Raw genomic sequence first — 25,491 nt, 5'->3', positions numbered from 1 at the left:
ACTTTTTAAAAAATAATGTTTTATCCTATGGATTTGAAATTCCACTTTTATGATTTCCTAAAATTCTTTTATGTTTTTGAGTCTAAATTCAGGACTTTTTATTCTGCCCCATTATTGTCATCTTCATATTGCTATCATACCTTTTTTTGTTTTTTAATTTAATTGTATTGATACTAGTGAAAAGAGAGGAAGGAAGGGGAGAGAGAAAGACAGAATCATCAATCTGTTCCTAATGGGTCCTGAACGGGGATCAAACCAGCAACTTCTGTGCTTTGGATTGATGTTTTAACCAGCTGAGCTAGCCGGCCAGGGCTACACTGTCTTAACTACTTCAAATATAAAGGCTAGTCAGGGTTTTGCTGTTTAAAAGATTTTCCTGATCTTTCTTGATTACTTTTCCCTGCATGAACTTCAGAAGTAGTATTTATAGGATTTTAAAATCCTACTGAGCCTTGGTCAGTTGGCTCAGTGGATAGATCCTCTGCCTGGCATGTAGATGTCCCAGGTTTGATCCCCAGTCAGGGCACACATGAGAACGACCATCTGCTTCTCTTTCCCCCCCTCTTCCCCTTCTCTCTCTCTTCTCCTCCTGCAGCCAGTGGCTTGATTGGTTCAAGCTTCAGCCCCAGACACTGAGGATAACTCAGTTGGTCCTAGCATTGGCCCCAGAAGGGGGTTGCTGGGTGGATCCCAGTCAGGGTGCTTTGTGAGAGTCTATCTCCCTTCCTCCCACGTAAAAAAAGTAAAAATCCTATTGACATTTTATGGTTGTTGAATTACCTTATAGAAATATTCATGAAATTGATTATTTCACTCAGCTGTTTCTCTTATTTTTTTGTCTTACATTGCCTCATGCCTTTAGAGCAATGTTAGATAACAGTGATCATAGTAGAAGTTCTCAGATTGCCTCCCTGAGTATAATGCACAGGGATTAGGTAGTAATTAATAGTCATAAGTGAAATCGGGCTGTAGGGTTCTTTTACTTTTTTTTATTATACTGTTTGGTTTTATTATCTTAGAAACCATTTTAAAACATTATTTTTAAAAATCTTCTGTGGAACAACTTAAATGTCATTAGTATTGCTTATCCTTAAAAGATTTGGTGGTAGAATTCACTTGTGAAACTGAGTGAGGTTTTTACTTTGGGGGGGGAGGTAGGTAGTTCTTAGAGATTTATTCTACTTCTCATGTGATCAGCCTTTTTTTTCTTTTGGGACCAGTTTTAGTAACTTAAGTTTTCCTTAAAAATTAGTTTTCAGCCTGACCTGTGGTGGCGCAGTGGATAAAGCGTTGACCTGGAAATGCTGAGGTCGCCGGTTCGAAACCCTGGGTTTGCCTGGTCAAGGCACATGTGGGAGTTGATGCTTCCAGCTCCTCCCCCCATTCTCTCTCTCTGTTTCTCTCTCTCCCTCTCTTCTCCTCTCTAAAAATGAATAAATAAAATAAAATAAAATAGTTTTCAGATATATGTGCATAGATGAACCATAGTACTCTTATGTTTTTCCTAACTTTCTCTGTATTCTATTTTGTGTTCTTTATGTTGATCTCTTTGTTCTTTCTTAACAGGAACAGGAAATATCGTGGTCATTATGGTTAGCTACCCAAAAGGAAAAGAAGTTTTGGATCTTGTGCAAAAAGAAATTCAAGTCAAAATGACCATAGGGGTTGGCACCCGTCATGTACAGGAGTTCATCAGTGGTCACTCTGTGGTGTTTGTGGCTGTCGCCTTCATCACTATGATGATCATCTCATTAGCGTGGCTAATATTTTACTATATACAACGTTTTCTGTATACTGGCTCCCAGTTTGGAATTCAGGTAATTATGGTAATTCTTTTTAACTTTGCTTTTTAAAAGATAGTTTGTAAATGCTTTCCATATGTATGTATTGCTTGAAGTTGTATTGGATCCTATTCTATTTCATTTTCACTCATAATATTTAAGTATTAATATGACTTTTCTGAAAATAACTTTTAAAGTACAGTATATTAAATTTTCTGTTCTGTGGGAAATCAGATATCTTTAAATCCAGATCACTTTTTGCATGTTTGGTTCAGAATATACCTTTTTGTTCTTTTCCAGACGTATAAAGGAATGACAAAAAGGCATAAGGTAAAGGGAACCTAGTTCTGTGTTTAAAAAGAGAACTCTTGGCCCTAAGATGGGAGCAGAGTGGGAGGGATTTCCCTGCCTGCACTGTGGAGCAACATTAAAAGCCATTTATCTATGGAGAAACTCTCTCTCAGTAACAGCCCTGGGGGGCGGGGGGGGAGTAGTTGAAGAGAAGCTTCTAGCACAGACCTTACCTCTGTTCTTTGGAAAAGTCACCCTTCCTGACTTTGCAGGCATTAAATAGTCATTTCTGAATCATCTCCTGCCTGATGACAAGGAAGTCGCTTTCCTTTATAGGGAAGTTAACAGGTGGCAGCCCCATCCTCAGCTTACTGCTTTTTTGCCTGTATTTAAACATAGAATTGGAATTGGGTTCTTCTCCAGGCATGGAGTTGAAAATAAGTATTCTATTCTCCCCCCCCTCATTACAGTTTACATTCAGTATTATTTTATAGTGGTTACAATCATCTACTTCAGTGGTAGTCAACCTGGTCCTTACGCCCACTAGTGGGTGTTCTAGCTTTCATGGTGGGCGGTAGTGGAGCAGCCAAAGTGTAAATAAAAAGATAGATTTAACTATAGTAAGTTGTTTTATGAAGATTTAGTCTGCCAAACTTAGCAAAAATCCTACATAAAGTACTTGATAACTAATTATTATTATATGCTTTAACTTGCTATAACTGCTTTATAAATTTTATAAAGTAAAGTTACTTCCCTACTTTATAAATCACCATTACTGTGGAACCAGTGAGTGGTTAGAAAATTTTACTACTAACAGAGATAAAAAAGTCGGTGGTAGGTATAAAAAGGTTGACTACCCCGATCTACTTTATAAAGTGTTTCCTTCTGATATTTCCAGTACCCACCTGGCACCATCCTTAGTTACTAAAATATTATTGACTCTGTTCCCTATGTTGTACTTTACATTCCCATGACTATTTTGTAACTACCAATTACTTCTTAATTCCTTCACCTTTTTTCATATATCCCCCATCCCCCTCCCCTCTGGCAACCATCAGCCTGTTCTCTGTACCTATGAATCTGTTCCTGTTTTGTTCATTTCTTTTGTTCTTTAGATTCTAATCATAAAGTATTTGTCTTTCTCTGACTGCCTCATTTACAACAGCATGGGTGGACTGGAGGGTATTATGCAAAGTGAAAGAATATTCTTGATCAAATAGATTAGTTATATGTGATTATTCTATACATGAAGACAGATGGTAATTTTTCAATTATTTTTATTATAGTTATTTAATTTTGCTTTTTAAATAATTTTTTTCTATAAGCCTCCTTACATTTTAAGAACTTACTTAAATAGTGATTTTACGTAAAATTTTCAATAATAATAATAATTTTTTTCCTACCTAAGAGCCATAGAAAAGAAACCAAGAAAGTTATTGACCAGCTTCCACTTCATACTATAAAGCATGGAGAAAAGGTAATATTTTTGTGGTTTTTCTGGGTTTTTTTGTTGTTCTGTTTTGTTTTTGGTTTAGATTAGACTCTACATCTGTTTGTGTGTCTAAATAATGCTTTATAATCTGCTAAATTCACGGTATCAAACATGTAGTGTTTTAACTAATTTGAGTTTGACCCTGGCCAGTTGGCGCAGTGGATAGAGCATTGACCCAGAGTATGAACGTCCCGGATTCGATCCTTGGTCAGGGCACACATGAGAAATGACCATCTGCTCCTCTTCCCTTCCTTCTTCTCGTTCTCTCTCTCTTCCCCTCTCGCAGCCACCAGTGGCTGGATTGGTTCACACATCACCCCACACGCTAAGGATAGCTCAGTTGGTCCATGTGTTGGCCCCAGATGGAGGTTACCAGGTGGATCCCAGTCGGGGTGCATGTGGGAGTCTATTTCCCTTCCTGGCACTTAAAAAAAAAACTAATTTGAGTTTGTACTAACTCATTTTGTATGTGTTCATTTTTAAAGCAGGGTTGTCAGAAATTCTTTTGTTGTGTATGTAATAAGCCTTTCACACCTATGGTAGCCACTAGACATACACAGCTACTTGAATTTAAGCGAATTAAATTAAAGTTAAATTCAGTTTCTCCATCACATTAGCTACATTCAGAGGCTCAGATTAGCCACAGTGACTGTACTGCCATCATGGACAGCACCAATATGTCCATCACTGAAAAAACTTCTACCTATTGGTCAGATTCAGATGACTCTAAAGAAGATAAGGAAGTTTAAAAGTCTCTACCACAGACCTTAAAATTTTAAATTTTATCTCTTGAATCTGAGACTGTGTGTTCATTCTCTCTGATTTCTTTCATTACAGGGAGAAATACTGGGTTTTGTGGAGGAGGGGAGAAAAGATGTTTCTAAAAGTCCTTTTTTTACAAAAGAAATATTTTGACACAGCCAACCTGAGATTTAATTGTCCAAAAATTATACCAGAGTTGAAGCATTTTTAGAATAGGATAGATCCTGAACCTAGAACCTCAGATTTTAAGAGGATAGATTCTTTAAAAGGAAAACAGCTTTAACACAGTGGGGTGGTCATTCTTTTAATGGTCCACCTTTTGTGCTGTGAAATGTTGGTAACTACCGTATTTCCCCATGTATAAGACGCACTATTTTCCGAAAAATTTGGGGTCTAAAAACTGGGTGCGTCTTAAACAGTGGTTGTAGACTTTTTAACTTGCACTTCCCGCTTTTTTTGCACTTGTTTTTGCTTTCATTATTGAAGACAGTGATTCATCATCAGACGCAGATGAGGACAAGCTAATGGATGGGAGTTTTGACTGTGATGAGGAGTTGTATGAACTTTATGATGAATAAAACTTGAGTTCCATAACTTTATGTAATACTTTTTTTTTCTTTCCCCCAAATTTGGGGTTCCAAAAATAAGGTGCGTCTTATACATGGGGAAATGTGGTATGTTGACATAGCTATGGGTGGTTCAGTTTTGATTTTAATTTTACCTCACTAAATTGTTGAGACTTCATCTGTTCTACCCTCTAATCTATGTTTCACACAAGAAAGAATTAACTGCACTTATGGTATTTATCTCTTCCTTTGATAAAGAATCAAAACAGAAATAGCACACTAAATTATAGACCTTTGAATTGAAAACTTTGGAATCTGATATTAAGGGTTTATATATCTTTAATATTAAGATATTCCTGGAATTGTATTGTTGGCTGTCGTTCCTTCCAGAAAGCCTTCACATTGTAGTAACAGTTAAGTGTTAATACTTTATGCCAGGTTTCTTGCCATGCAGATGTACTGAACAGAAAAAGGTAAAAAAAGTTTCCTGTCTTAAGGGTTAAGGTTAGCATCGTTTACAAAACAAGTGTCCTTGGGGAGAGAGTCTCCAGTGGTGACTGCCTGTGACAGGGCCTGAGTTGTTCCAGTGCGTGACAAGCCAGGAGCTTCACATTCCTCATGAAGTGGGTCTTCTACTCTCAGTAGCAGGACTCCTCAGTCCTTAAATGAGAAGACATAGACTTATATGTATCCTTGACTGAGTTGAGTCTTTGAGAACATAAGTAAATTGATATTATCCTCTTTCTATACAAAACATTTTTGAAAATACGCTTCCATGGACAGTTTTTGAAAGTTTTAAAAATAGTGGTTTAAAAAGGGATCCATACATGGTCCATAAGATAAGTACTTGGATTTTCTGATGTTTTTATATTTTACACTTGTATGCAAAAATGTTGTTTTCTTAAATCTATATCTTATCCCGTTCTGGAGACTAGTGTTTGTATTCTAATTTTCTTGTGGACTCATTCACAGTAATGTGTAAGCTTGTAAATTATTAAGGACTTTAGAAGTGATTTCATCACACTTCCATGGCATATGATAAATACGAGGTGGGGCAAACGCAGGTTTACAGTTGTGAATACATGAGTTTATTCTTGTTTTTTTATTAATTACACTGGGGAACAAATTTTTTTCCATTTTCTGTTGCATGAGGTTTTAGAACTGTTTTTTATATATTTTTGCATCGCTGATTCTGAAATCCATGTTTTGATGCATGCTATAGTTTTATGCAATTTTAATTTCTTTTTGTTACAGTTAATGGCATGCATTGGTTTTTTGTTTTTTTTTTTACTTTTTTATTGTTTTTTTAGAGAGGAGAGAGAATGAGAGAGAGAGAGAGAGAGAGAGAGAAAGAGAGAGAGAGAAAGGGGAGGGAGGAGCAGGAAGCATCAATTCCCATATGTGCCTTGACCAGGCAAGCCCAGGGTTTTGAACCGGTGACCTCAGCATTCCAGGTCGATGCTTTATCCACTGCGCCACCACAGGTCAGGCCCATGCATTGGTTTTTAAATTGCAGTTAAAGGGCAACAACTCTTGGATTGAACATAACCACAAGGCAATTAATGTTTTGTTTTGTTTTTTTAACCTTTTTTTAAAATTTTTATTAATTTTAATGCAGTGACATTGATAAATCAGGGTACATATGTTCCGAGAAAACATCTCTAGATTATTTTGACATTTGCTTATGATGCATACTCCTCACCCAAAGTCAAATTGCTTCCGTCACCTTCTATCTGGTTTTCTTTATGCCCCTCCCCTTCTCCCACCCCCCCTCCTTCCTTGCCCCCTCCTGACCCCCCCACCCCTGTTACCATCACATTTTTTTTTTCTTTTTTTTTTTTTCTGAAGCTGGAAACGGGGAGAGACAGTCAGATAGACTCCCGCATGCGCCCGACGGGGATCCACCAGGCACGCCCACCAGGGGTCCATGCTCTGCCCACCAGGGGGCGATGCTCTGCCCCTCCGGGGCGTTGCTCTGTCGTGACCAGAGCCACTCCAGCGCCTGGGGCAGAGGCCAAGGAGCCATCGCCAGCGCCCGGGGCCATCCTTGCTCCAGTGGAGGCTTGCTGCGGGAGGGGAAGAGAGAGACAGAGAGGAAGGAGAGGGGGAGGGGTGGAGAAGCAGATGGGTGCTTCTCCTGTGTGCCCTGGCCGGGAATCGAACCCAGGACCCCGGCACACCAGGCCGATGCTCTACCACTGAGCCAACCGGCCACGGCCACCATCACATTCTTATCCACGTCTCTGAGTCTCATTTTTATGTCCCATCTATGTATGGGTTCATATAGTTCTTAGTTTTTTCTGAATTACTTATTTCACTCCGTATAATGTTATCAAGGTCTATCCATGTTATTGTAAATGATCCGATGTCATCATTTCTTATGGCTGAGTAGTATTCCATAGTATATATGTACCAAAGCTTTTTAATCCACTCATCCTCTGATGGACACTTGGGCTGTTTCCAGATCTTCGCTATTGTGAAAATGGGAGTACATTTCTCCTTCTGGAACAGTTCTGTGGTGTTCTTGGAGTATATTCCTAAAAGTGGGATAGCTGGATCAAAAGGCAGTTCGATTTTTAGTTTTTTGAGAAATCTCCATACTGTTTTCCACAGAGTCTGCACCAGTCTGCATCCCCACCAGCAGTGTAGGAGGGTTCCCTTTTCTCTACATCCTCGCCAGCACTTATTCTGTGTTGTTTTGTTGATGAGCACCATTCTAACTGGTGTGAGGTGATATCTCATTGTGGTTTTAATTTGCATTTCTCTAATGATTAGTGATGTTGAGCATTTTTTCATATGCCTATTGGCCAATTGTATGTCCTCTTTGGAGAAGTGTTTATTCATTTCTTTTGCCCATTTTTTGATTGGATTGTTTGTCTTTCTGGTGTTGAGATTTACAAGTTCTTTATAAATTTTGGTTATTAACCCCTTATCTGATGTACTGTCAAATATGTTCTCCCATTGTGTAGTTTGTTTTTTTATTCTGTTCTTGTTGTCTTTGGCTGTGCAAAAGCTTTTTAGTTTGATCTAGTCCCATTTGTTTATCCTGTCTTATTTCACTTGCCTGTGGAGATAAATCAGCAAATATATCGCTGCAAGAGATGTTGGAGAGCTTACTGCCTATGTTTTCTTCTAAGTTGTTTTCATGGCTTACATTTAAGTCTTTTATCCATATTGAGTTTATTTTTGTGAATGGTTTAAGTTGGTGGTCTAGTTTCATTTTTTTGCAGGTAACTGTTCAATTTTTCCAACCCCATTTATTAAAGATGCTGTCTTTACTCCATTGTATGCCCTTACCTCCTTTGTCAAATATCAGTTGTCCATAGAGCTGTGGGTTTATTTCTGGGTTCTCCGTTCTGTTCCATTGGTCTATGTGCCTGTTCTTATGCCAGTACCAGGCTGTTTTGAGTACAATGGCCTTGTAGTATGACTTGATATCAGGAAGTGTGATACCTCCCCCTTTATTCTTTTTTTTAAATTGCTGAGGCTATTCATGTTCTCTTTTGGTTCCGTATAAATTTTTGGAATATGTGGTCTATATGTTTATAGTATGTCATTGGTATTTTAATTGGTATTGCATTGAATTTATAAATTGCTTTGGGTAATATAGACATTTTAATGATGCTTGGTTTTCCTAACCATGAACATGGTATATGCTTCCACTTGTTTGTATCTTCCTTGATTTCTTTTATAAACGTTTTATTATTTTCTGAGTACAACTCTTTAGTCTCCTTGGTTAAATGTACTCGTAGGTACTTTATTTTTTTGGTTGTAATAGTGAAGGGGATTGTTTCCTTAATTTCTCTTTCTGACTGTTTTGTTGGTGTATAAAAATGCCTCTGATTTCTGAGTATTAAATTTATATCCTGCCACTTTGCTGAATTCATTTATCAGTTCCAGTAGTTTTTTTTACTGAGACTTTAGGGCAGGGGTCCCCAAACTACGGCCCGCGGGCCGCATGTGGCCCCCTGAGGCCATTTATCTGGCCCCCGCTGCACTTCTGGAAAGGGCACCTCTTTCATTGGTGGTCAGTGAGAGGAGCATAGTTCCCATTGAAATACTGGTCAGTTTGTTGACTTAAATTTATTTGTTCTTTATTTTAAATATTGTATTTGTTCCCGTTTTGTTTTTTTACTTTAAAATAAGATATGTGCAGTGTACATAGGGATTTGTTCATAGTTTTTTTTATAGTCTGGCCCTCCCACGGTCTGAGGGACAGTGAACTGGCCCCTGTGTAAAAAGTTTGGGGACCCCTGCTTTAGGGTTTTCTATATACAATATCATATCATCTGCAAATAGTGGTAGCTTTACTTCTTCTTTTCCAACTTGAATGCCTTTATTTCTTCTTCTTCTCTGATTACTGTGGCTAGGACTTCTAGGACTATGTTGAATAAGAGTGGTGAAAGGGGGCACCCCTGCCTTCTTCCTGATCTTAAGGGTATTGCTTTTAATTTTTGCCCATTGAGTATGATGTTGACTGTGGATTTGTCATAGATGGCTTTTATCATGTTGAGGTATGTTCCCTGTATTCCCACTTTGCTGAGAGTTTTGATCATGAATGGGTGCTGGATTTTATCAAATGCTTTTTCTGCATCTATTGAAATTATCATGTGATTTTTCTCCTTCCTTTTGTTTATGTGATGAATCACATTGATTGATTTGCAAATACTGTACCAGCCTTGCCTCCCAGAATAAATACCACTTGATCATGGTGTATGATTTTTTCCATATATTGTTGGATCTGGTTTGCTAATATTTTGTTGAGGATTTTAGCATCTATATTCATCAGGGATATTGGCCTATAATTTTCTTTCTTTGTGTTGTCTTTGCCTGGTTTTGGAATCAGAATTATGCTCGCCTAATAATAGGAGCTTGGAAGTCTTTTTTTCTCTTGAATTTTTTGACATAGCTTGAGAAGGATAGGAGTTATTTCTTCTTTGAATAATTGGTAGAATTCACTTGTGAAGCCATCTGGCCCAGAACTTTTCTTTTTTGGGAGTTTTTTGATAACTGTTTCAATCTCATTTATTGTAATCGTTCTGTTTAGGTTTTCTGATTTTTCCAGATTGATTTTTGGAAAATTGTATGTTTCAAGGAATTTGTCCATTTCGTCTAGGTTGTCTAGTTTTTTGGCATACAGTTCTTCATAGTATTTTCTTACAATATTTTGTATTTCGGTGTTGTCCGTTGTTATTTCTCCACTCTCATATCTAATTTTATTTATTTGAGTCCTCTCTTTTTCTTGTTGAGTCTAAAGGTTCATCGATCTTGTTTACCTTTACAAAGAACCAGCTCCTAGTTTTATTGATCCTCTAGAGGTATTGTTTCTTTAGCCTCTATGTCATTTATTTCTGCTCTGATCTTTATTATTTCCTTCCTTCTACTACATTTGGGCTTTACTTGCTGTTCTTTTTCTAATTCTTTTAGATGCAGGGTTAAGTTGTTTAGTTGAGCTTTTTCTAGCTTCTTAAAGTGTGCCTGTAGTGCTATGAACTTCCCTCTCAGTACTGCTTTCGCTGTGTCCTATAAATTTTGAGTTGTTGTATGTTCATTATCATTCATTTCTAGGAATTTTTTTATTTCTTCTTTGATCTCATTCTTAATCCATTTGTTATTTAACAACCTGCTATTTAGTTTCCATGTGTTTGAGAATTTTCGAGCTTTTCTGTTATGGTTGATTTCTAGTTTTATGCCATTGTGATCAGAGAAAGTGCTTGATATGATTTCAATCTTCTTAAATTTGTTGAGACCACTTTGGTGCCCTAACATGTGGTCTTTCCTAGAGAATGTACCATGAGCACTTGAAAAGAATGTATATTCTGCTGCTTTAGAGTGAAAGGTTTTGAAGATATCTATTAAATCCAGTTGATCTAGTATGTCCTTTAAGTCTGCTGTTTCTTTCTTAATTTTCTTTCTTGAGGATCTATCTAGTGATGTTAGTGGGGTATTAAAATCCCCTACTATTATAGTATTGCTGTTGATCTTGCCCTTTATATCCATCAAAGTCTGCTTTATATATTTAGATGCTCCTATATTAGGTGCGTAGATATTTATAATAGTTATATCTTCCTGTTGGATTGCTCCCTTTATCGTTATGTAGTGGCCTTCTTTATCTTACTATATTTTTTGTTTTAAAGTCTATTTTGTCTGATATAAGTATTGCTACCCCAGCTGTTTTTTCATTTCCATTTGCATGAAATGGTTTTTTCCATCCTTTTACCTTTAGTCTATGTGCATCTTTTGATTTAAGGTGTGTCTCTTGTAGACAGCATATGTACAGGTGTTTTCTTATCCATGCAGCTACCCTATGTTTTTGATTGGATCATTTAATCCATTTACATTTAAAGTTATTATTGATATGTAGTTGTTTATTGCCATTTTATTCTTTAAAGCTGTATTCCTCTTTGCTATATTCTTTTCCTACTTTGATCTGTTTACACCATGTCCCTTAACATTTCCTGCAGCATTGGTTTGGTTGTAATGAATTCCTTGAGTTGTTTTTTGTCTGGGAAGCTGTTTATTTTTCCTTTGGTTTTAAATGATAGCCTTGCTGCATAAAGTAGTGTTGGTTGTAGGTTCTTGTTCTGCATTACTTTGAATATTTCTTGCCATTCCCTTCTGGTCTCAAGTGTTTCTGTTGAGAAGTCTGATGTCATCTTTATGGGGGCTCCTTGGTAAGTGATAGCCTTTTTTTATTCTTGCAGCTTTTAATATTTTCTTTTTATCACTTAGCCTTGGTATTTTAATTATGATGTGTCTTGGTGTAGGTTTCTTTGTGTTTTTTTTTATTTTAATTCTCTGTGCTTCTTGAACTTTTGAGAGTTTCTCCTGTATAATGTAGGGAAGTTTTTAGCTATATGATTGAACAAAGTCTCTATCCCTTGTTCTTTCTCCTCTTCTTCAGGAACCCCTATGATGCAGATGTTATTTCTCTTTATGTTGTCACTGAGCTCTCTAAGAGTTTCCTCAGACTTTCTGAGTCTGTTTTCTTTTTTCTTCTCTGCTTTCTTGCCTTCATTCAAGTTGTCCTCCAACTCGCTGATTCGATCATCAGCTCTATCCATCCTGTTTTTAATTTTTTCTAATGTGGTCTTCATTTCTGATATTGTATTTGTCATCTCCGACTGATTCTTTTTTAATATTTCAGTATCCTTTTTTATACTTGCTATTTCTTTATTTAGGTGTTTGTAATGACCATCCATTGTTTTCTAAGATCCCTAAGCATCCTTACAATCATTATTTTGAACTCCACATCCAGAAGTTTGGTTATTTCCATATCTCTCAGTTCATTTCCTGGATGTTTCTCTTTGGGTTTTATTTGGATTGCACTTCTCTGTCTTCTCATATGTATGTATGTGGGTGTTTTGTTTGTAGAGCTGGTTGAGTCTATGTTTGGTGTTTTCTGCCTCCAGTTTTCAGTTGTGTTATTTCTAGGTCTTCTTGGATTGGCATCAGCTATTTTTTGTAATCTACTTTCAGATTTGGGCCGCTTTAAAGTTTTGATTTGTGTGTTTTTTTAACAGGTGATTGTCTTTTTTGCTGATCTCCACACGGGTCTTCTTTGAAACTGTATCCAGGAATGGGGTGGGTGTACCCTGAGGCTCTGAAGTCCTCTTCTGCCAGTTAATCTCTCTGGGGGTGGTTACTTTCTCAGCTTCAGTAGGGGGAGGTGTATCTCAGATCTCCATGGAGACTTGAGTTACTGCCCCTCCTCCCCACTTCTTGTTTTCAGCTGTGCCTTGTTGCGCTGATTGGAGCTGGAGAGATGTCCTGAGGTCAGTGCCCTGGAAACACTTTGTATTTTCCTTTGTGGAATTATCATCCTCTTCCCCAGCTATGGCTGCCTCCAGCACTAAATGAGTCAGCTTTTCAGGTCGTCCCCTGCATTCCTCTGCGCCTGATCTGTCTCTCTTTCTCCCCTTTCTTTTTGGAAGACAAGCCGGCCCTTTCAACACACCTCATTTCCTGGTCGCAAGTGGCTGTGAGCAGTATTTTTTTTTTTTTTTTTTGTATTTTTCGAAGTTGGAAACGGGAAGGCAATCAGACAGACTCCCGCATGCGCCCGACCAGGATCCACCCAGCATGCCCATCAGGGGGCGATGCTCTGCCCATCTTGGGGCGTTGCTCTGCCGCAACCAGAACCATTCTAGCACCTGAGGCAGAGGCCACAGAGCCATCCTCAGCACCCGGGCCATCTTTGCTCCAATGGAGCCCAGGCTGCGGGAGGGGAAGAGAGAGACAGAGAGGAAGGAGGGGGGGGAGGGGTGGAGAAGCAGATGGGCGCTTCTCCTGTGTGCCCTGGCCCGGAATCGAACCCGGGACACCTACACGTCAGGCTGACACTCTACCAGTGAGCCAACTGGCCAGGGCCTGTGAGCAGTATTTATCGCTCTTTTCCTTGGAGTGAGTTCCCTTCTGGGCTCTCAGCTTCACCCCCCCTTTTTCCTGTAGGCAGGGGAGATTCAGGCACTTCGTATCAGGTTTGTTGTGGCTTCTTCTTTGCTCTTTCGTTTTTGAGAAGTGTTCTTATAGTCCAGATTCGGTTTTTCACACTGATTGTTCATAAATTAGTTTATAATCCAGTTCGGTGGTGTGAGCTGGGAGTCTGTGCGTCTGCCTACTCCACTGCCATCCTGAGGTCTCAGTTAATGTTTTACAAACATCACTTTTACATAATTTTAGTTGTATTTAAGTGTAAAAAATTATCCTATAAAAACACCCTCTTATTTTGTTTTAAGATTAAATCTTGGCTTCTTCAACTAGGAGTAAATGTAAGAATAGTCCTGATACCTTCTGTTATATATGTGGCTTTTACACACTTCAGTGTCAAAGGCACAATATTTCATCATTTGTGACCCATGCATATATTGCCTATTTTCAAGTTCCCTTGGCGATCAAGACAAGAATTGGGCTACTCATATTGTGTGTCATAATTGTGAGGAAATGCTTTATGACTGGACAAGTCATAAAGTTCACACCATGGTTCGGTGTGAACCTAAGGACCACAGCAGTGACTATTATTACTGTCTGATCCATGTAAAGGGCATCGACAAGAAAAAACAGCATATGATCGCATATCCTAATATTCCTTCAGCAATACGACCTATCCCACACTCTGAGACACTCCCGGTTCCAGTTTTCAATGGTTTTATGTCTTCTAAGGACAGAGAAAGTGAACATGGTGGTCAAGTGTATTTTGATAAGATGCATGAGGAAATGTTTGTAAAATCTGAAGGGTCTTCTTCTGATGCCAAGCAGTCATTAACCCCTCAGCAGTTTAGCCAGCCCGAATTGAATGACTTAGTAAGAGATTTGGGCCTATCAAAGAAAGCAGCTGAGTTATTAGCCTCCAGGTTTTAAGAAAAGAATATACTTCAACGATAAGCTAAAGTATCCCATTTCAGGAAGCATTAACAAATTTTTGTGGACTTTTTTCCGAAGACAAATACTTTGTTTATTGTCATGATATCAGTAGTCTTCTCATCCAGTTAGGTGTTACCACTTACAGTCCAACAGAATGGCGGCTATTTCTTGACAGCTCTAATCGGAGTCAGAAATGTGTTCTCGTACACAACAGTAATGTTTATGCAGTGGTTCCAATTGGTTATTCAGCTCATCTGTGAGAAGATTATAATGACATAAAAACTGTCCTTGACTTTTTGAAGTGTGAGGAGCATAACTGGATCATTTGTGTGGATCTTAAAATGGTAAATTTCCTGCTAGGACAACGGAGAGCTTTCACAAAGTATCCTTGCTTTCTGTGTTTGTGGGACGGCCAAGCTAAGGAGAAACACTGGACACAGAAGGAGTGGCCAAAACATGACACTCTGGAAGTAGAGATGCAAAATATTGTGAATGAACCTGTAGTTAATCGAGACAGGATCATTTTCCCACTTCACATCAAACTTGGCTTAATGAAGCAGTTTGTTCAGGCTTTGAATAGAGAAAGCGAATGCTTTCAACATATTATTTCTGCTTTTTCTGCCTTGTCTTTCGAGAAGATAAAAGCAGGTGTATTCGATGGACCTCAAATTTGAACCCTCATACGTGATGAAGAATTTACCAGGAAGATGAATAAGGAGGAGGAAGCAGCATGGCAGTCTTTTGTGCCAGTTACAAAGCACTTCCTTGGCACCAAAAAAGCAGAATACTATGAACTTCTGGTTCAAAGGATGCTGTTGGCTTTCCGCAACATTGGATGTAACATGAGCTTTATGATTAACTTCCTGAACAATCACCTTGATAAGTTTCCCGAAAAGCTTGGAGCTGTTAGTGATGAGCAGACTACTGCTGGAGCATCAAACGAGATTGTCCTCAACATGTACACAAATGCAAGAGCTACAAACGCAAATTTTTGCCTGAATAGAATTTAAATAAGTTTTGCACAAATTTTATGATTAAAATAAGTGTTTTAGTATGTTCTATTTCGAAATTGTTGAAAAATGCTGATGCAGTCATATCTTTGTGTATTAGTGTATTTACTGCATTATATGAATTATTATATTTTCACAAAGATGATGCCCAAGAAGACATTCTACTTCATTATGATAACTAAATGTTGGAAATTTTACAATAAAATGAAAACCTAAAATGTTGAATTGCAAAAAACTGTAACTTACAGAGAAAAACTAATGTCAGATTTGAGATCAGCACACTCAAATTAGGTAAGAACAACTTTTTGTGAATGCAACAAAAATTTTGTTCTCCAGTGTTATTTTATTATTTTCTATACAAACTGTAAACCTATTTTGCCCCACCCTGTACATGATAATATTGAGTTGTAACAGAATTTTAAGTGTTGTTATAAAATTCATTTTAATATTGGCTTTCCATACCACTCAACTCATTTTCTGGAGGTTTCTCTTGTTGATTCATTTGGATTGCACTTCTCTGTCTTCCCATTATGTCTGTGTGTTTGGGTGTGTTGTTTGTAGAGCTAGTTGAGTCTAGGGTTGGTGTCTGCCTCTAATTTTCAGTTGTGTTATTTTGAGGTCTTCTTGGGTTGGCATCAGCTGTTGTTTGTAATCGTTTGTCAGATTTGGCTTTTCTCTTAATACTGTCTTTGATAACCATATCTACATATAAAAGTAGTTTTTATTACTTGCATGTTAACAAGTGATACACATGGCTAAATATATTTTAAAATAATTATGGTGTAGCTGAGTTTCCATAAAATTAACTTGCTGAAGTTGTGGCCACCCTGCAGACATTGATTCATGGTTCCTGAATCCCCATCCCAGAATCTTGGGAGTGAGAATCTCATTGTGCTTCTGGGTCAGATGGTCACTCTGGCCCCACAAGCTTTGGTTGATGAGATGAGGCCAGGAGGGTCCTCCCAAGGTACCCAGGCAGTTGTGAGTAGGGAAAGCTGATCCATAGAGCCTTAGAAGTGGAAATTTTGTCATAAGACTGCTTCTCCTCTTACAGTTTTTGTTTCTTTTTACTTTTGTTAGTTTGATAGATGAAAAGGTGGTAATTTCTTTCAGTTTGTAATTCTTTTATCTCTACTGAGGTGAATATTTTCAGATGTTTAGCCATGTGCATTTCCTCCTTTGCAAGTTGTAACTGTACTTAATCAAAATTCTCATGAACGTGCTCTAGGTTTTTTTTTGTTTTTTGTTTTATGATTTCAGATACCAAGCAGCTTCTTGGGTATTATTCATTCTCTTTATAAATTTTATATTTGAAAAATAATTATCATAGTAAAGCAACCATTTGCCTCTAAAGCCCTTAAAACATGAACACTTTAAAAAACAAAAAATCATGCCTGACCAGGCAGTGTCACTAGGATGGAGTGTCAGACTAGGATGTGGAGGACCCAGGTTTGAAACCCCAAGGTCACCGGCTTGAGCGCAGGGTTGCTGGCTTGAATGTAGGATCGTAGACATGACCCCATGGTTGCTGGCTTAAGGCCAAAGGTCACTGGCTTGAAGCCCAGGGTCACCAGCTCTGCTGGAGCCTCCCAGTCAAGGCACATATGAGGGAGCAGTCAATGGACAACTAAGGTGCCATAACGAAGACTTGATGTGTCTCATCTCTCTCCCTTTCTTGTCTGTTCCTATCTGTCCCTCTCTCTGTCTCTGTCACAAAAAATAAATAAAAAGTAAATAAAAAATCATGTACACTAGCCTAGTATATAAACACTGTTCATGCCTGATTAGGTAGACAGTGAAATTTTTTTCTTTTCAGCCAGATTCTTTAAATAATCTCTTGAGAGTGGTAAAAAATGACTACCAAGTAAAAATTGTGTGTTTAGTTTGAGGTTGCACCCATGTAGACAAGAATTGATCACTGTTTTACCAAGAATATACCATACACCCAGGTTAGTAAATTCTGTTCTTTTTACAGGGAATTGATGTCAATGCTGAGAATTGTGCTGTGTGTATTGAAAATTTTAAAGTGAAGGATGTTGTCAGAATTCTGCCATGCAAGTATGTTTTTTTTTACCTCCTGAGATGTTAAAAATTACTTGAAAGGCTTGGCTTTCCAGCAAAAGAGTTTCATGTCTTTTTAACATGAAGACCTTGCTATCATAGTGATCTCAAGGTAATCTCCTCCTTCAAAAAAGACATTTCCTGTTTCCAAGGCTCCTGTACAGTATGGCTTTAAAACTGCTTTGCTTAGGAAACTGTAGGTGAGACCTATTGAGAACCACAATGTATCTTTGTTGTGGATTGGCTTTTAGACTGGGTGCCATATGTAAGGAGCAAGGAAATGGAACCATGACAGGTGAAGACCTTTTTCAAGGAGGACAGTAGTTTGCTTGTTATCTGTACCTGGCTTTGCGATCATTTGGGGATTGTGTAAAACATATACTCCCCAGCCTGACCTATAGTGGTGCAGTAGATAGAGCATCAACTTGGAATGCTGAGGTTGCTGGTCAAAAGCCCAGGTTTGCCTGGTCAACGCACACACCAGAAGCAACTACTATGAGTTGATGCTTCCCGCTACTCCCCCTTTTCCTCTCTCTCTCTCTTATTTATTTATTTATTTTATTTTTTAATTTATTGTGTTTACCCACTGTATATAACTCCCTCACCTCCACCCCTCTCTTTTATTTTTAAGACTTTTATTCATTTTAGAAGAAAGAGAGAGAGAGAAGAGGGGGAGGAGCTGGAAGCATCAACTTCCATATGTGCCTTGACCAGGCAAGCCCAGGGTTTCGAACCAGAGACCTCAGCGTTCCAGATTAACACTTTATCCACTGTGCCACCATAGGTCAGGTGCGTGCTCTCTCGCGCTCTCTCTCTTTCTCTCTTCCTCTCTTTCTCTCTCTCTCTTATAAAATCAAGAAATAAAATCTTTAATACAAATCAATAAAATATATACTCCTCTCCTCACTCTAAGTCCCTGATGGCGAACCTTTTTATAAAAACCGCCCACTTTTGCAGTGCTGGTCAGCCTGGTCCCTCCCGCCCACTGTTGGGAGTTCCAACTTTCATGGTGGGTCAATGGCGGCCCCTTTGATTGCTCCACTACCGCCCACCATGAAAGTTGGAACGCCCACTAGTGGGCAGGAGGGACCAGGCTGACCAGCACTGCAAAAGTGGGCGGTTTTTATAAAAAGGTTCACCATCACGGCTCAAAGTACATTAGGTGCTTGGCTATTTTAGTAACAGGACGTTGTTTTCTGTTTAATAGTGGGATTGTTTGATTCTTTTTTAAAAATTGCTTTGTTTGCAGAAGGGTGTGCAAAATTTATATGTTTCAGTCTGAACAATTTTAATTATACTTAACAGGACTATTAGAGGCAAGTCATGAGTTAATAAGGGTGTGGCGAAAGTAGGTTTACAGTTGTGAATACGTGAAAGTTTATTATTCTGTATTATTATTAATTATTATTGTATTTTTTCTATATGAACAACTGTATACCTGCTTTCGCCCCACCCCGTATATAATTATGTTTGCAATACAGGCGCGCGCGCACACACACACGTACTTTATAGAAAATTAAGTTCTCAGTAACTAGAGAAAATGAATAAATATCAGAATAACAAAATAAAAGTTTTCTGAATAGGGATAATATAACCTAAATCTATAGGCATTTATAGAAGGTAGGTGTGGTGGGTACTTAATGAATTGGGGTCAGTTTAGGTTGATTGTGTCCTGTAGAAAATTATTAACATGGAAAGTATTGTTATTCTAGGGCTGATTTAGATCGAGTCTTTCTGACTTAAAAATAATGCTTGGGGTGCTGCACAGAGAAGCAGCCTCAGGCTAATTTCCTGTTATGCTTAGTACCAGGTATATCCTGACAGCTGAGCTGGATTTTGTACTTGACCCTCATAAGCAAACATGGGACATGTGCATGTTTCCTGGTCTCTTTCTTTGGAGTTTTTACTTTTTTCCTCTATTTTCTCCTGTACTTATTTAATGAGTTTCCCAGGAAGGCCAATGTATCTATTTTATGGTTTTATAAAAATTTCTGTCGGTGCGTCAGTTTTATTTTGAGGATGTAAAGGTCAAAAGGGAAGCTAGACTAGACTGTGTTGTGTAATTTTAAGTACTGTTATTTTTAAGTACACCGGCAGATTTTTGCATGATGAAGAATCCCTAATTGTTTCCTGTGCCCAGCACTGCTGTAAGCACATTACATGCTTGCTCCTCAGAATAACCTGTGGTATATAGGTGAAGAGAGGTTACAGAACTAGTTCAAAGTCACAGTATTTGAGACTGTTCTGTTTGGTCCAACACTGGTACTCTTAACTCCTGTTCTTCATCACATAAGAGCCAACTCCAAGAAATTGGTAAAAAAAGAAAACACATACACATTTTTTTTTATTCTGAAAGTGATTAGGTGTTAAAGAGAAATGTAGCATCTACAAAAATTTAAAGAAAATGTGTTCTTACAACCCACAGATGATTTGTTAATGTTTCTATATAATCCATTTTATAGACTTCAAGATGCTATCAGTTTAGTATTAGTTTATTACTGTTACTTAAATGTTAGTTTATGCCACATTCATTCTTAGAACCCTTTCAAAAGCATATAAAAATACAATCTAGAATAAAGCAGAAATAAACCATGCTGGTTTTTTGTGTACTGAAGGGGAAATTTCCCTATAAGATTCTGTTTAACATGGAAAATAGAATATATAAGAACTTAGAGTTAAGTGAATAGACTAAAATTGTTGATTGGACATTATTTAATTTGTAATAAGTTGGTAGAATGTGTTGTTTCCTTTATAAGATATATACATTTATTTTAAAACATTAACACATACTTAATTTTTTTAGGCATATTTTTCATAGAATATGCATTGACCCATGGCTTTTGGATCACCGCACGTGTCCAATGTGTAAACTTGATGTCATCAAAGCCCTGGGATATTGGGTTTGTTACATTTTTGTTTATATTCGATCTTTCCCGTGGTTCTTCCTGAGGAATGCAGTGTCATTACTGGCAAGAGAGATGGACTAAATACTCCTTTCCTTGTGGTTCTCTGAAGAAATGTTCCTCTTCATTAAAAACATTTTTTTAAGATATTCCAAAAATATTAATGAACTAAATTTGTGATTGTAGAATAAAATATTCTCAGTGTTTCCTCAGAGAGTTTGTAATTACATAGAGCACTATATTTTGGTATAATACATTGCAGAAGGTATATGTGCTGGTCAGTCTCATGTAAACAAGAATTATAAAATGTTTGAAATGGAAGGAGCCTCAGACATTTCCTGATTCAAAGTGTACATCTTGCATATGAGGAAGCCAAAGCCAGTGCTTCCTGACACCAGTTATCCCGATTCCTGGGTTTTAGAATCAAATACTGTTGGGAAAATGTATCCTGCATTGTAGTTGCTTCATTGGTTTGATACTTAGATGGTCATAGGACCTTTCACAGAAAACAGACAAAAGTGAGAGAGAGCACAAAGTAGCCAGCCATGTACATTGGCCCTGCACAGCCCTCTGTGAGGTCTGTACTGCACTGTCTTTTTTGCTAATTAGAAAACTTGAATTTGTTTCTAGCTCACCCATGGTCATAGCTAGTTAATGGGGAATCAGCTTTCAGAAATAAGTTTGCTCTTAATTCCAGGGTCCAGCCTCTTACCTACTGTGCTACCCAAAAGAGGGGACATTGAGGGGAGAAAACAGATTTTTCTAGATTGTTCAATTTTTCATTGCTTTTAGAGTCTTTATATAATAATGTCTCAAAAATATTCTTGATTAAATAGCAAATAGTTTTGGAATAAAGATCTTTGAAAGAAGTAATTGACGATAAAATACATTTCTCTTCTTGTTAAACGTATTTTTATTTGTACAATTAGAAACTACAGAGAAGTTTTGTTTGTTTTCATGCTACTTAAAGCTATGATGGCCCTAAGGCTACAGGTCTGCTAATAGTATTCTCTCATCTTCTAGTTTGCATACCTGCAGAAGATAGTTGAGACCACTACCTTAAAAAGCAATGTAATTTTCTATGAACTATATTTTTCATGTGTGAGTTCTAGAATGCCCTCACCATAGGTACACAAAAAGGGGGGAAGATCAGCATTTAACCCTTTGAGTAGTGAGTTTTTTTCATGCTCGCTGGCCCCTGGGAGTGTTTTTAGTTTAATTTTGTTTTTTTTTTTCAAAAAATGGAATTAGTTACAGTTTTATTAACTTAAAATCATGTTTGTTTGATAACCACTTTATGGAAACAAGAACATACATTTGCCTTTTTTTAATGTTGACTTACACATGTATGATCGTACTCTGGATGGTCAGGAGGCACGAGGACATACATGAATATTCGTGCTACTCTCAAAGGGTTAAGAACAGTCTTACTTAAATTTCATCTGCTATATCTAGAATATTTCTCTCTCCTCCAGAATCTCTAACAGTCATATATTCATAGTTTTTAATAATGATGGTTCTGTTTAGCATATTGTATGTAACATGCTTTTATGAACTAGTCTCATCCCTGTCTGTTCTACCTCCAGACAGGGGATGAGCCTTCTGGGGACAGCATTTCACACGGCAGAATCAAACAGCTAGACAGATGTTTTATTGATAGAGTTTTCCTTCTTCTCTTTTCCTTTCTTACATACTCAGAAGCTCATTTTAAGTAACTTACTTCATGAGTCATTAATTTCAAACCTACTTTGCATATCTAAAATATGTTTAAAAATAATTTCACTGACAATTAGTATTGAGACTTTAATCTTCATGAGTTTTGTTTTTGGAAATATAATTTATATATTAAAAATGAAGGTTCTTCATTTTACATAAGGTTGGGTTACTTTCAGAGAATGTTAATTTCAGAAAGCTAGAATATGTATCCCCAGAAAGCTTAATTTCTTTTTTGAAGAACAGAAACCTGTAGTAACTTTGTTAAACCAAGTAATTAACTTGTCTTGCCTTTAATTTTTTAAAAATTTTTTGACAAATATGCCATTTTCTTTAGCTCCACTGGCCCCTCTTGTGTTGGATTTTATAAATAGTTATGACATGCTTTCATGTAGTAACTATAACTAGTCATCATTTGCAAGAAAATGTCCACAGTGGGAGAGCAACCAGTTGTCCACAGACATTGAAGCTAGTCCTTTGGTTTGCAGCCGCAACCACTTTGATGTGCCATTTGTCGTTGTTTTCATTAATTTGGCAATAAGGTGCTAGATATGAACTTGGCTCTGGGGAGACAAAGGAGTAAAACAAGCCCTTCCACTGTGGGCTCTTGTGTAGTTCATTGTCTGGATTGGGGTCCAGGGTACCCACTCAAACACAGCCAGGTACATAAGAAGGGGGATGTACTCTACCCATGGATGTGGGAAGGGACAAGCAGTGGTGGTTTAGAGGGCCATCTGAACTGAGTGTTAAGGGATTTGTCTGACAAATGAGTACATTGCAGGGGTGTGAACTTGTAGGGTTTGAGACTGGCAGGTAGTTATGTTTGGCAGGTATTTAGAGAAATACCTGGAGAAAGCACTAAGGGTGTGCTGAGCACATTTGGACATTATGGTACCTTAACAGGATGTGGTGTGTGGTGTGTCTAGAGTCACATTCTGCAGGTGTTCGTTACTAATGAAAAGGCCACAGTGGACCACACAGTATTTGGGAGATGGCTGGAGCTCACAGGTGGAACTGCAGTAGGAGCAGCAGGTCAGCATGCCCTTGGCCCTGAGAACCCAAAGGAGGGAAGTGGGAGTTAATGATTGTGCAGTGTTTTCACTCAAAGCAAAGGTGACAGTCTCAGCCAAGGCTCACAGTAAACCTACACTCACCCCTCATTTTATAGGTCGCTTTTACCCAGCAGTGTCATCTGATCACAGCACAGCTTTGACTCTAGCTTAATCAAACAAGCTTTCTAGAGAGTCCCCACATTCTGAGGCTTAATTTAGTAATCATCCTAGAATCTTGGCCCTTACTTTCATTATTTTATTTTCTTATTTAAAGCAGCAAATGAGGGAGGGGAGAGGAAGGTAGAGGCAAATTGACAGCTGGTTTTTTTTTTAAGTGAAACAAAATCCGTCAGAAGCCCTATGTTGTTGAAAACCTTGTTCATCTCCGAAACCCTAGTGCCTCACTGTAGAACAGTACAGCAGTTAGAGATGATGATTGGAACCTCATGGCCAAGGCCAGAAGTGGTCAGCAGCAGATAGCCAGGCTGATTCCACCCTCCATTCAACAAGGCAAGAAAGTGTCTGTAACAAAGCTTTACTTTTTGTCAACAGTTTAAGGGGTGGCATTGCTTTTATCAAGGAAAAAGTGGTTTTTAGAATAAAAATGTTTAGGTCTTGGAAAGCTGTTTATTGAGAAATAATTCATTGTCACTAAATAAAGAAATGTACTTTTTTGCTATATTCTGTGTATACATATACATTTTGTGTGGATTATGAACAAAAGATGATAGATAAGTTTTGATCATGTTACTTAGAAAAGACATTTTCATTTGGTCTCTCAGGGAGAGCTTGAGGATGTGCAGCAGATACCTGCTCCAGAACTGAGCTCTGGACGTGTTCTGGCTGCAAATTTGAGTATTAGTGTACAATATGATGACAGAAGTGACTGGAGCAACTCGCCATCCTCCTCCACTAATGAACCAGTGGCACAGTGTGATGTGCATTTTAAAGGTGATGCAGGTGAGAACACAACCTTACTAGGTAAGTAACTTGCAGATTATAAAACAGGCTGACATTATTAGTCATTGAAAGAAAATGGAAAAAAAAAAAAAGGATAAATGAAACCTGTAATCTCACACCGGGAAGTACTGTCTTTTAACATTTTGATGAATATCTTTTTGAAGTTTTTTTTGTGTTTTAAGAATGGGGAGAATATGTCATTTATGTGCTATTCGGTAACCTCTTTCTGTATTAATAAGTACATAACTGTATAGCTGCATAATGTTACATTTTGGATTTATTATAATCATTTTTTTAAACCCTGTTGATAGGCTTGTGTTATAACAACTTGGTATCATTATGTATATGTTTACCACTTGTCTCATTGTTTTCTGTCATTCTAATAGGTAAAATAGAGTGAATTGCATTTATTTATTGATGAGATTACTTTTCATATTTATTGGTCATTTGTTTTTATTTCAATTTTTATTTATTGATTCTAGAGAGAGAGAAACATTTATTTGTTGTTCCACTTTTTTATGCATTCATTGGTTGATTCTTGTCTGTGCTGTATCCAGGAATAAAACCTGGAACCTTAGCATGTTGGGATAATGCTCAAACCAACTGAGTTATCTGGCCAGGGCTGGTCATTTGTTTCTTTTATGAGTAGTTTATTTCATTCTTAGTTCATTTTTCTAGAAAGAAACTAATTTTTCATACTGATGCTAAGAGCACTTTGGTCTTTGTCATTTGTATCATAGATAACCCCCCACTCAATTTCTGTATCCTCTGACTCTCTAGTGTATTTTGCTTAGAAAGAAATTTTTATCTAATATTTGTGATTTATTTTTTGCATTTATATTTTTAATGCACATAGTTCAAGGGGAGATTGAGCTAACCTATTATTTCCCAAATGTTTAACCAATTATCCCCATATTATTTAATAAATGTTTTTTGTTTTGTTTTGTTTTTTGTTTTTTTTTGGTTTTTTTCTGAAGCTGGAAACGGGGAGAGACAGTCAGATTCCCGCATGCGCCCGACCGGGATCCACCCGGCACGCCCACCAGGGGCCACGCTCTGCCCACCAGGGGGTGATGCTCTGCCCCTCTGGGGCGTCGCTGTGCCGCGACCAGAGCCACTCTAGCGCCTGGGGCAGAGGCCAAGGAGCCATCCCCAGCGCCCGGGCCATCTTTGCTCCAATGGAGCCTTGGCTGCGGGAGGGGAAGAGAGAGACAGAGAGGAAGGAGTGGGGGGGGGGGTGGAGAAGCAAATGGGCGCTTCTCCTATGTGCCCTGGCCGGGAATCGAACCCGGGTCCCCCCCATGCCAGGCCGACGCTCTACCGCTGAGCCAACCGGCCAGGGCCTAATAAATGTTTTGTTGTTTGCAAGGCAATGCAAATTCCTTCATCTTTTTTTTTTTTTTTTTTTTTTTTAATTTCTGGCCTGTTCTGCAATTTTTAAGATTAATTTTGACTCTGGTAACTATTTCCTTCATATTGGTGGCCCTGACAAAGGGCCTCTAAGTCTGGGTAGTGATCTCATTGACGTTATGCTACT

The 25,491-nt window shown here is 38.0% G+C and overlaps 1 protein-coding gene across 3 annotated transcripts in view; it reads left to right on the top strand.

Annotated features, from left to right (window-relative positions):
- The window catches only part of RNF149 (ring finger protein 149), a 71,166-nt gene that overhangs the window by 30,909 nt on the left and 14,766 nt on the right, over positions 1 to 25,491 (top strand). Inside the window, exons 2-7 of one of the 3 annotated variants that reach the window (XM_066268225.1) lie at positions 1,567 to 1,817; positions 2,082 to 2,111; positions 3,481 to 3,549; positions 17,241 to 17,323; positions 20,130 to 20,226; positions 23,777 to 23,954. In XM_066268225.1, the coding sequence (XP_066124322.1) occupies positions 1,567 to 1,817; positions 2,082 to 2,111; positions 3,481 to 3,549; positions 17,241 to 17,323; positions 20,130 to 20,226; positions 23,777 to 23,954 (708 nt within the window). Of the gene's footprint in view, positions 1 to 1,566; positions 1,818 to 2,081; positions 2,112 to 3,480; positions 3,550 to 17,240; positions 17,324 to 20,129; positions 20,227 to 23,776; positions 24,054 to 25,491 lie in introns of those variants that run through there. The other 2 variants (XM_066268224.1, XM_066268226.1) reach the window with 2 other exon arrangements.

This window comes from Saccopteryx bilineata, chromosome 3, assembly GCF_036850765.1.
Source record: "Saccopteryx bilineata isolate mSacBil1 chromosome 3, mSacBil1_pri_phased_curated, whole genome shotgun sequence".
Lineage (NCBI taxonomy): Eukaryota > Metazoa > Chordata > Mammalia > Chiroptera > Emballonuridae > Saccopteryx > Saccopteryx bilineata.
This window is presented reverse-complemented; position numbering and strand designations above follow the sequence as displayed.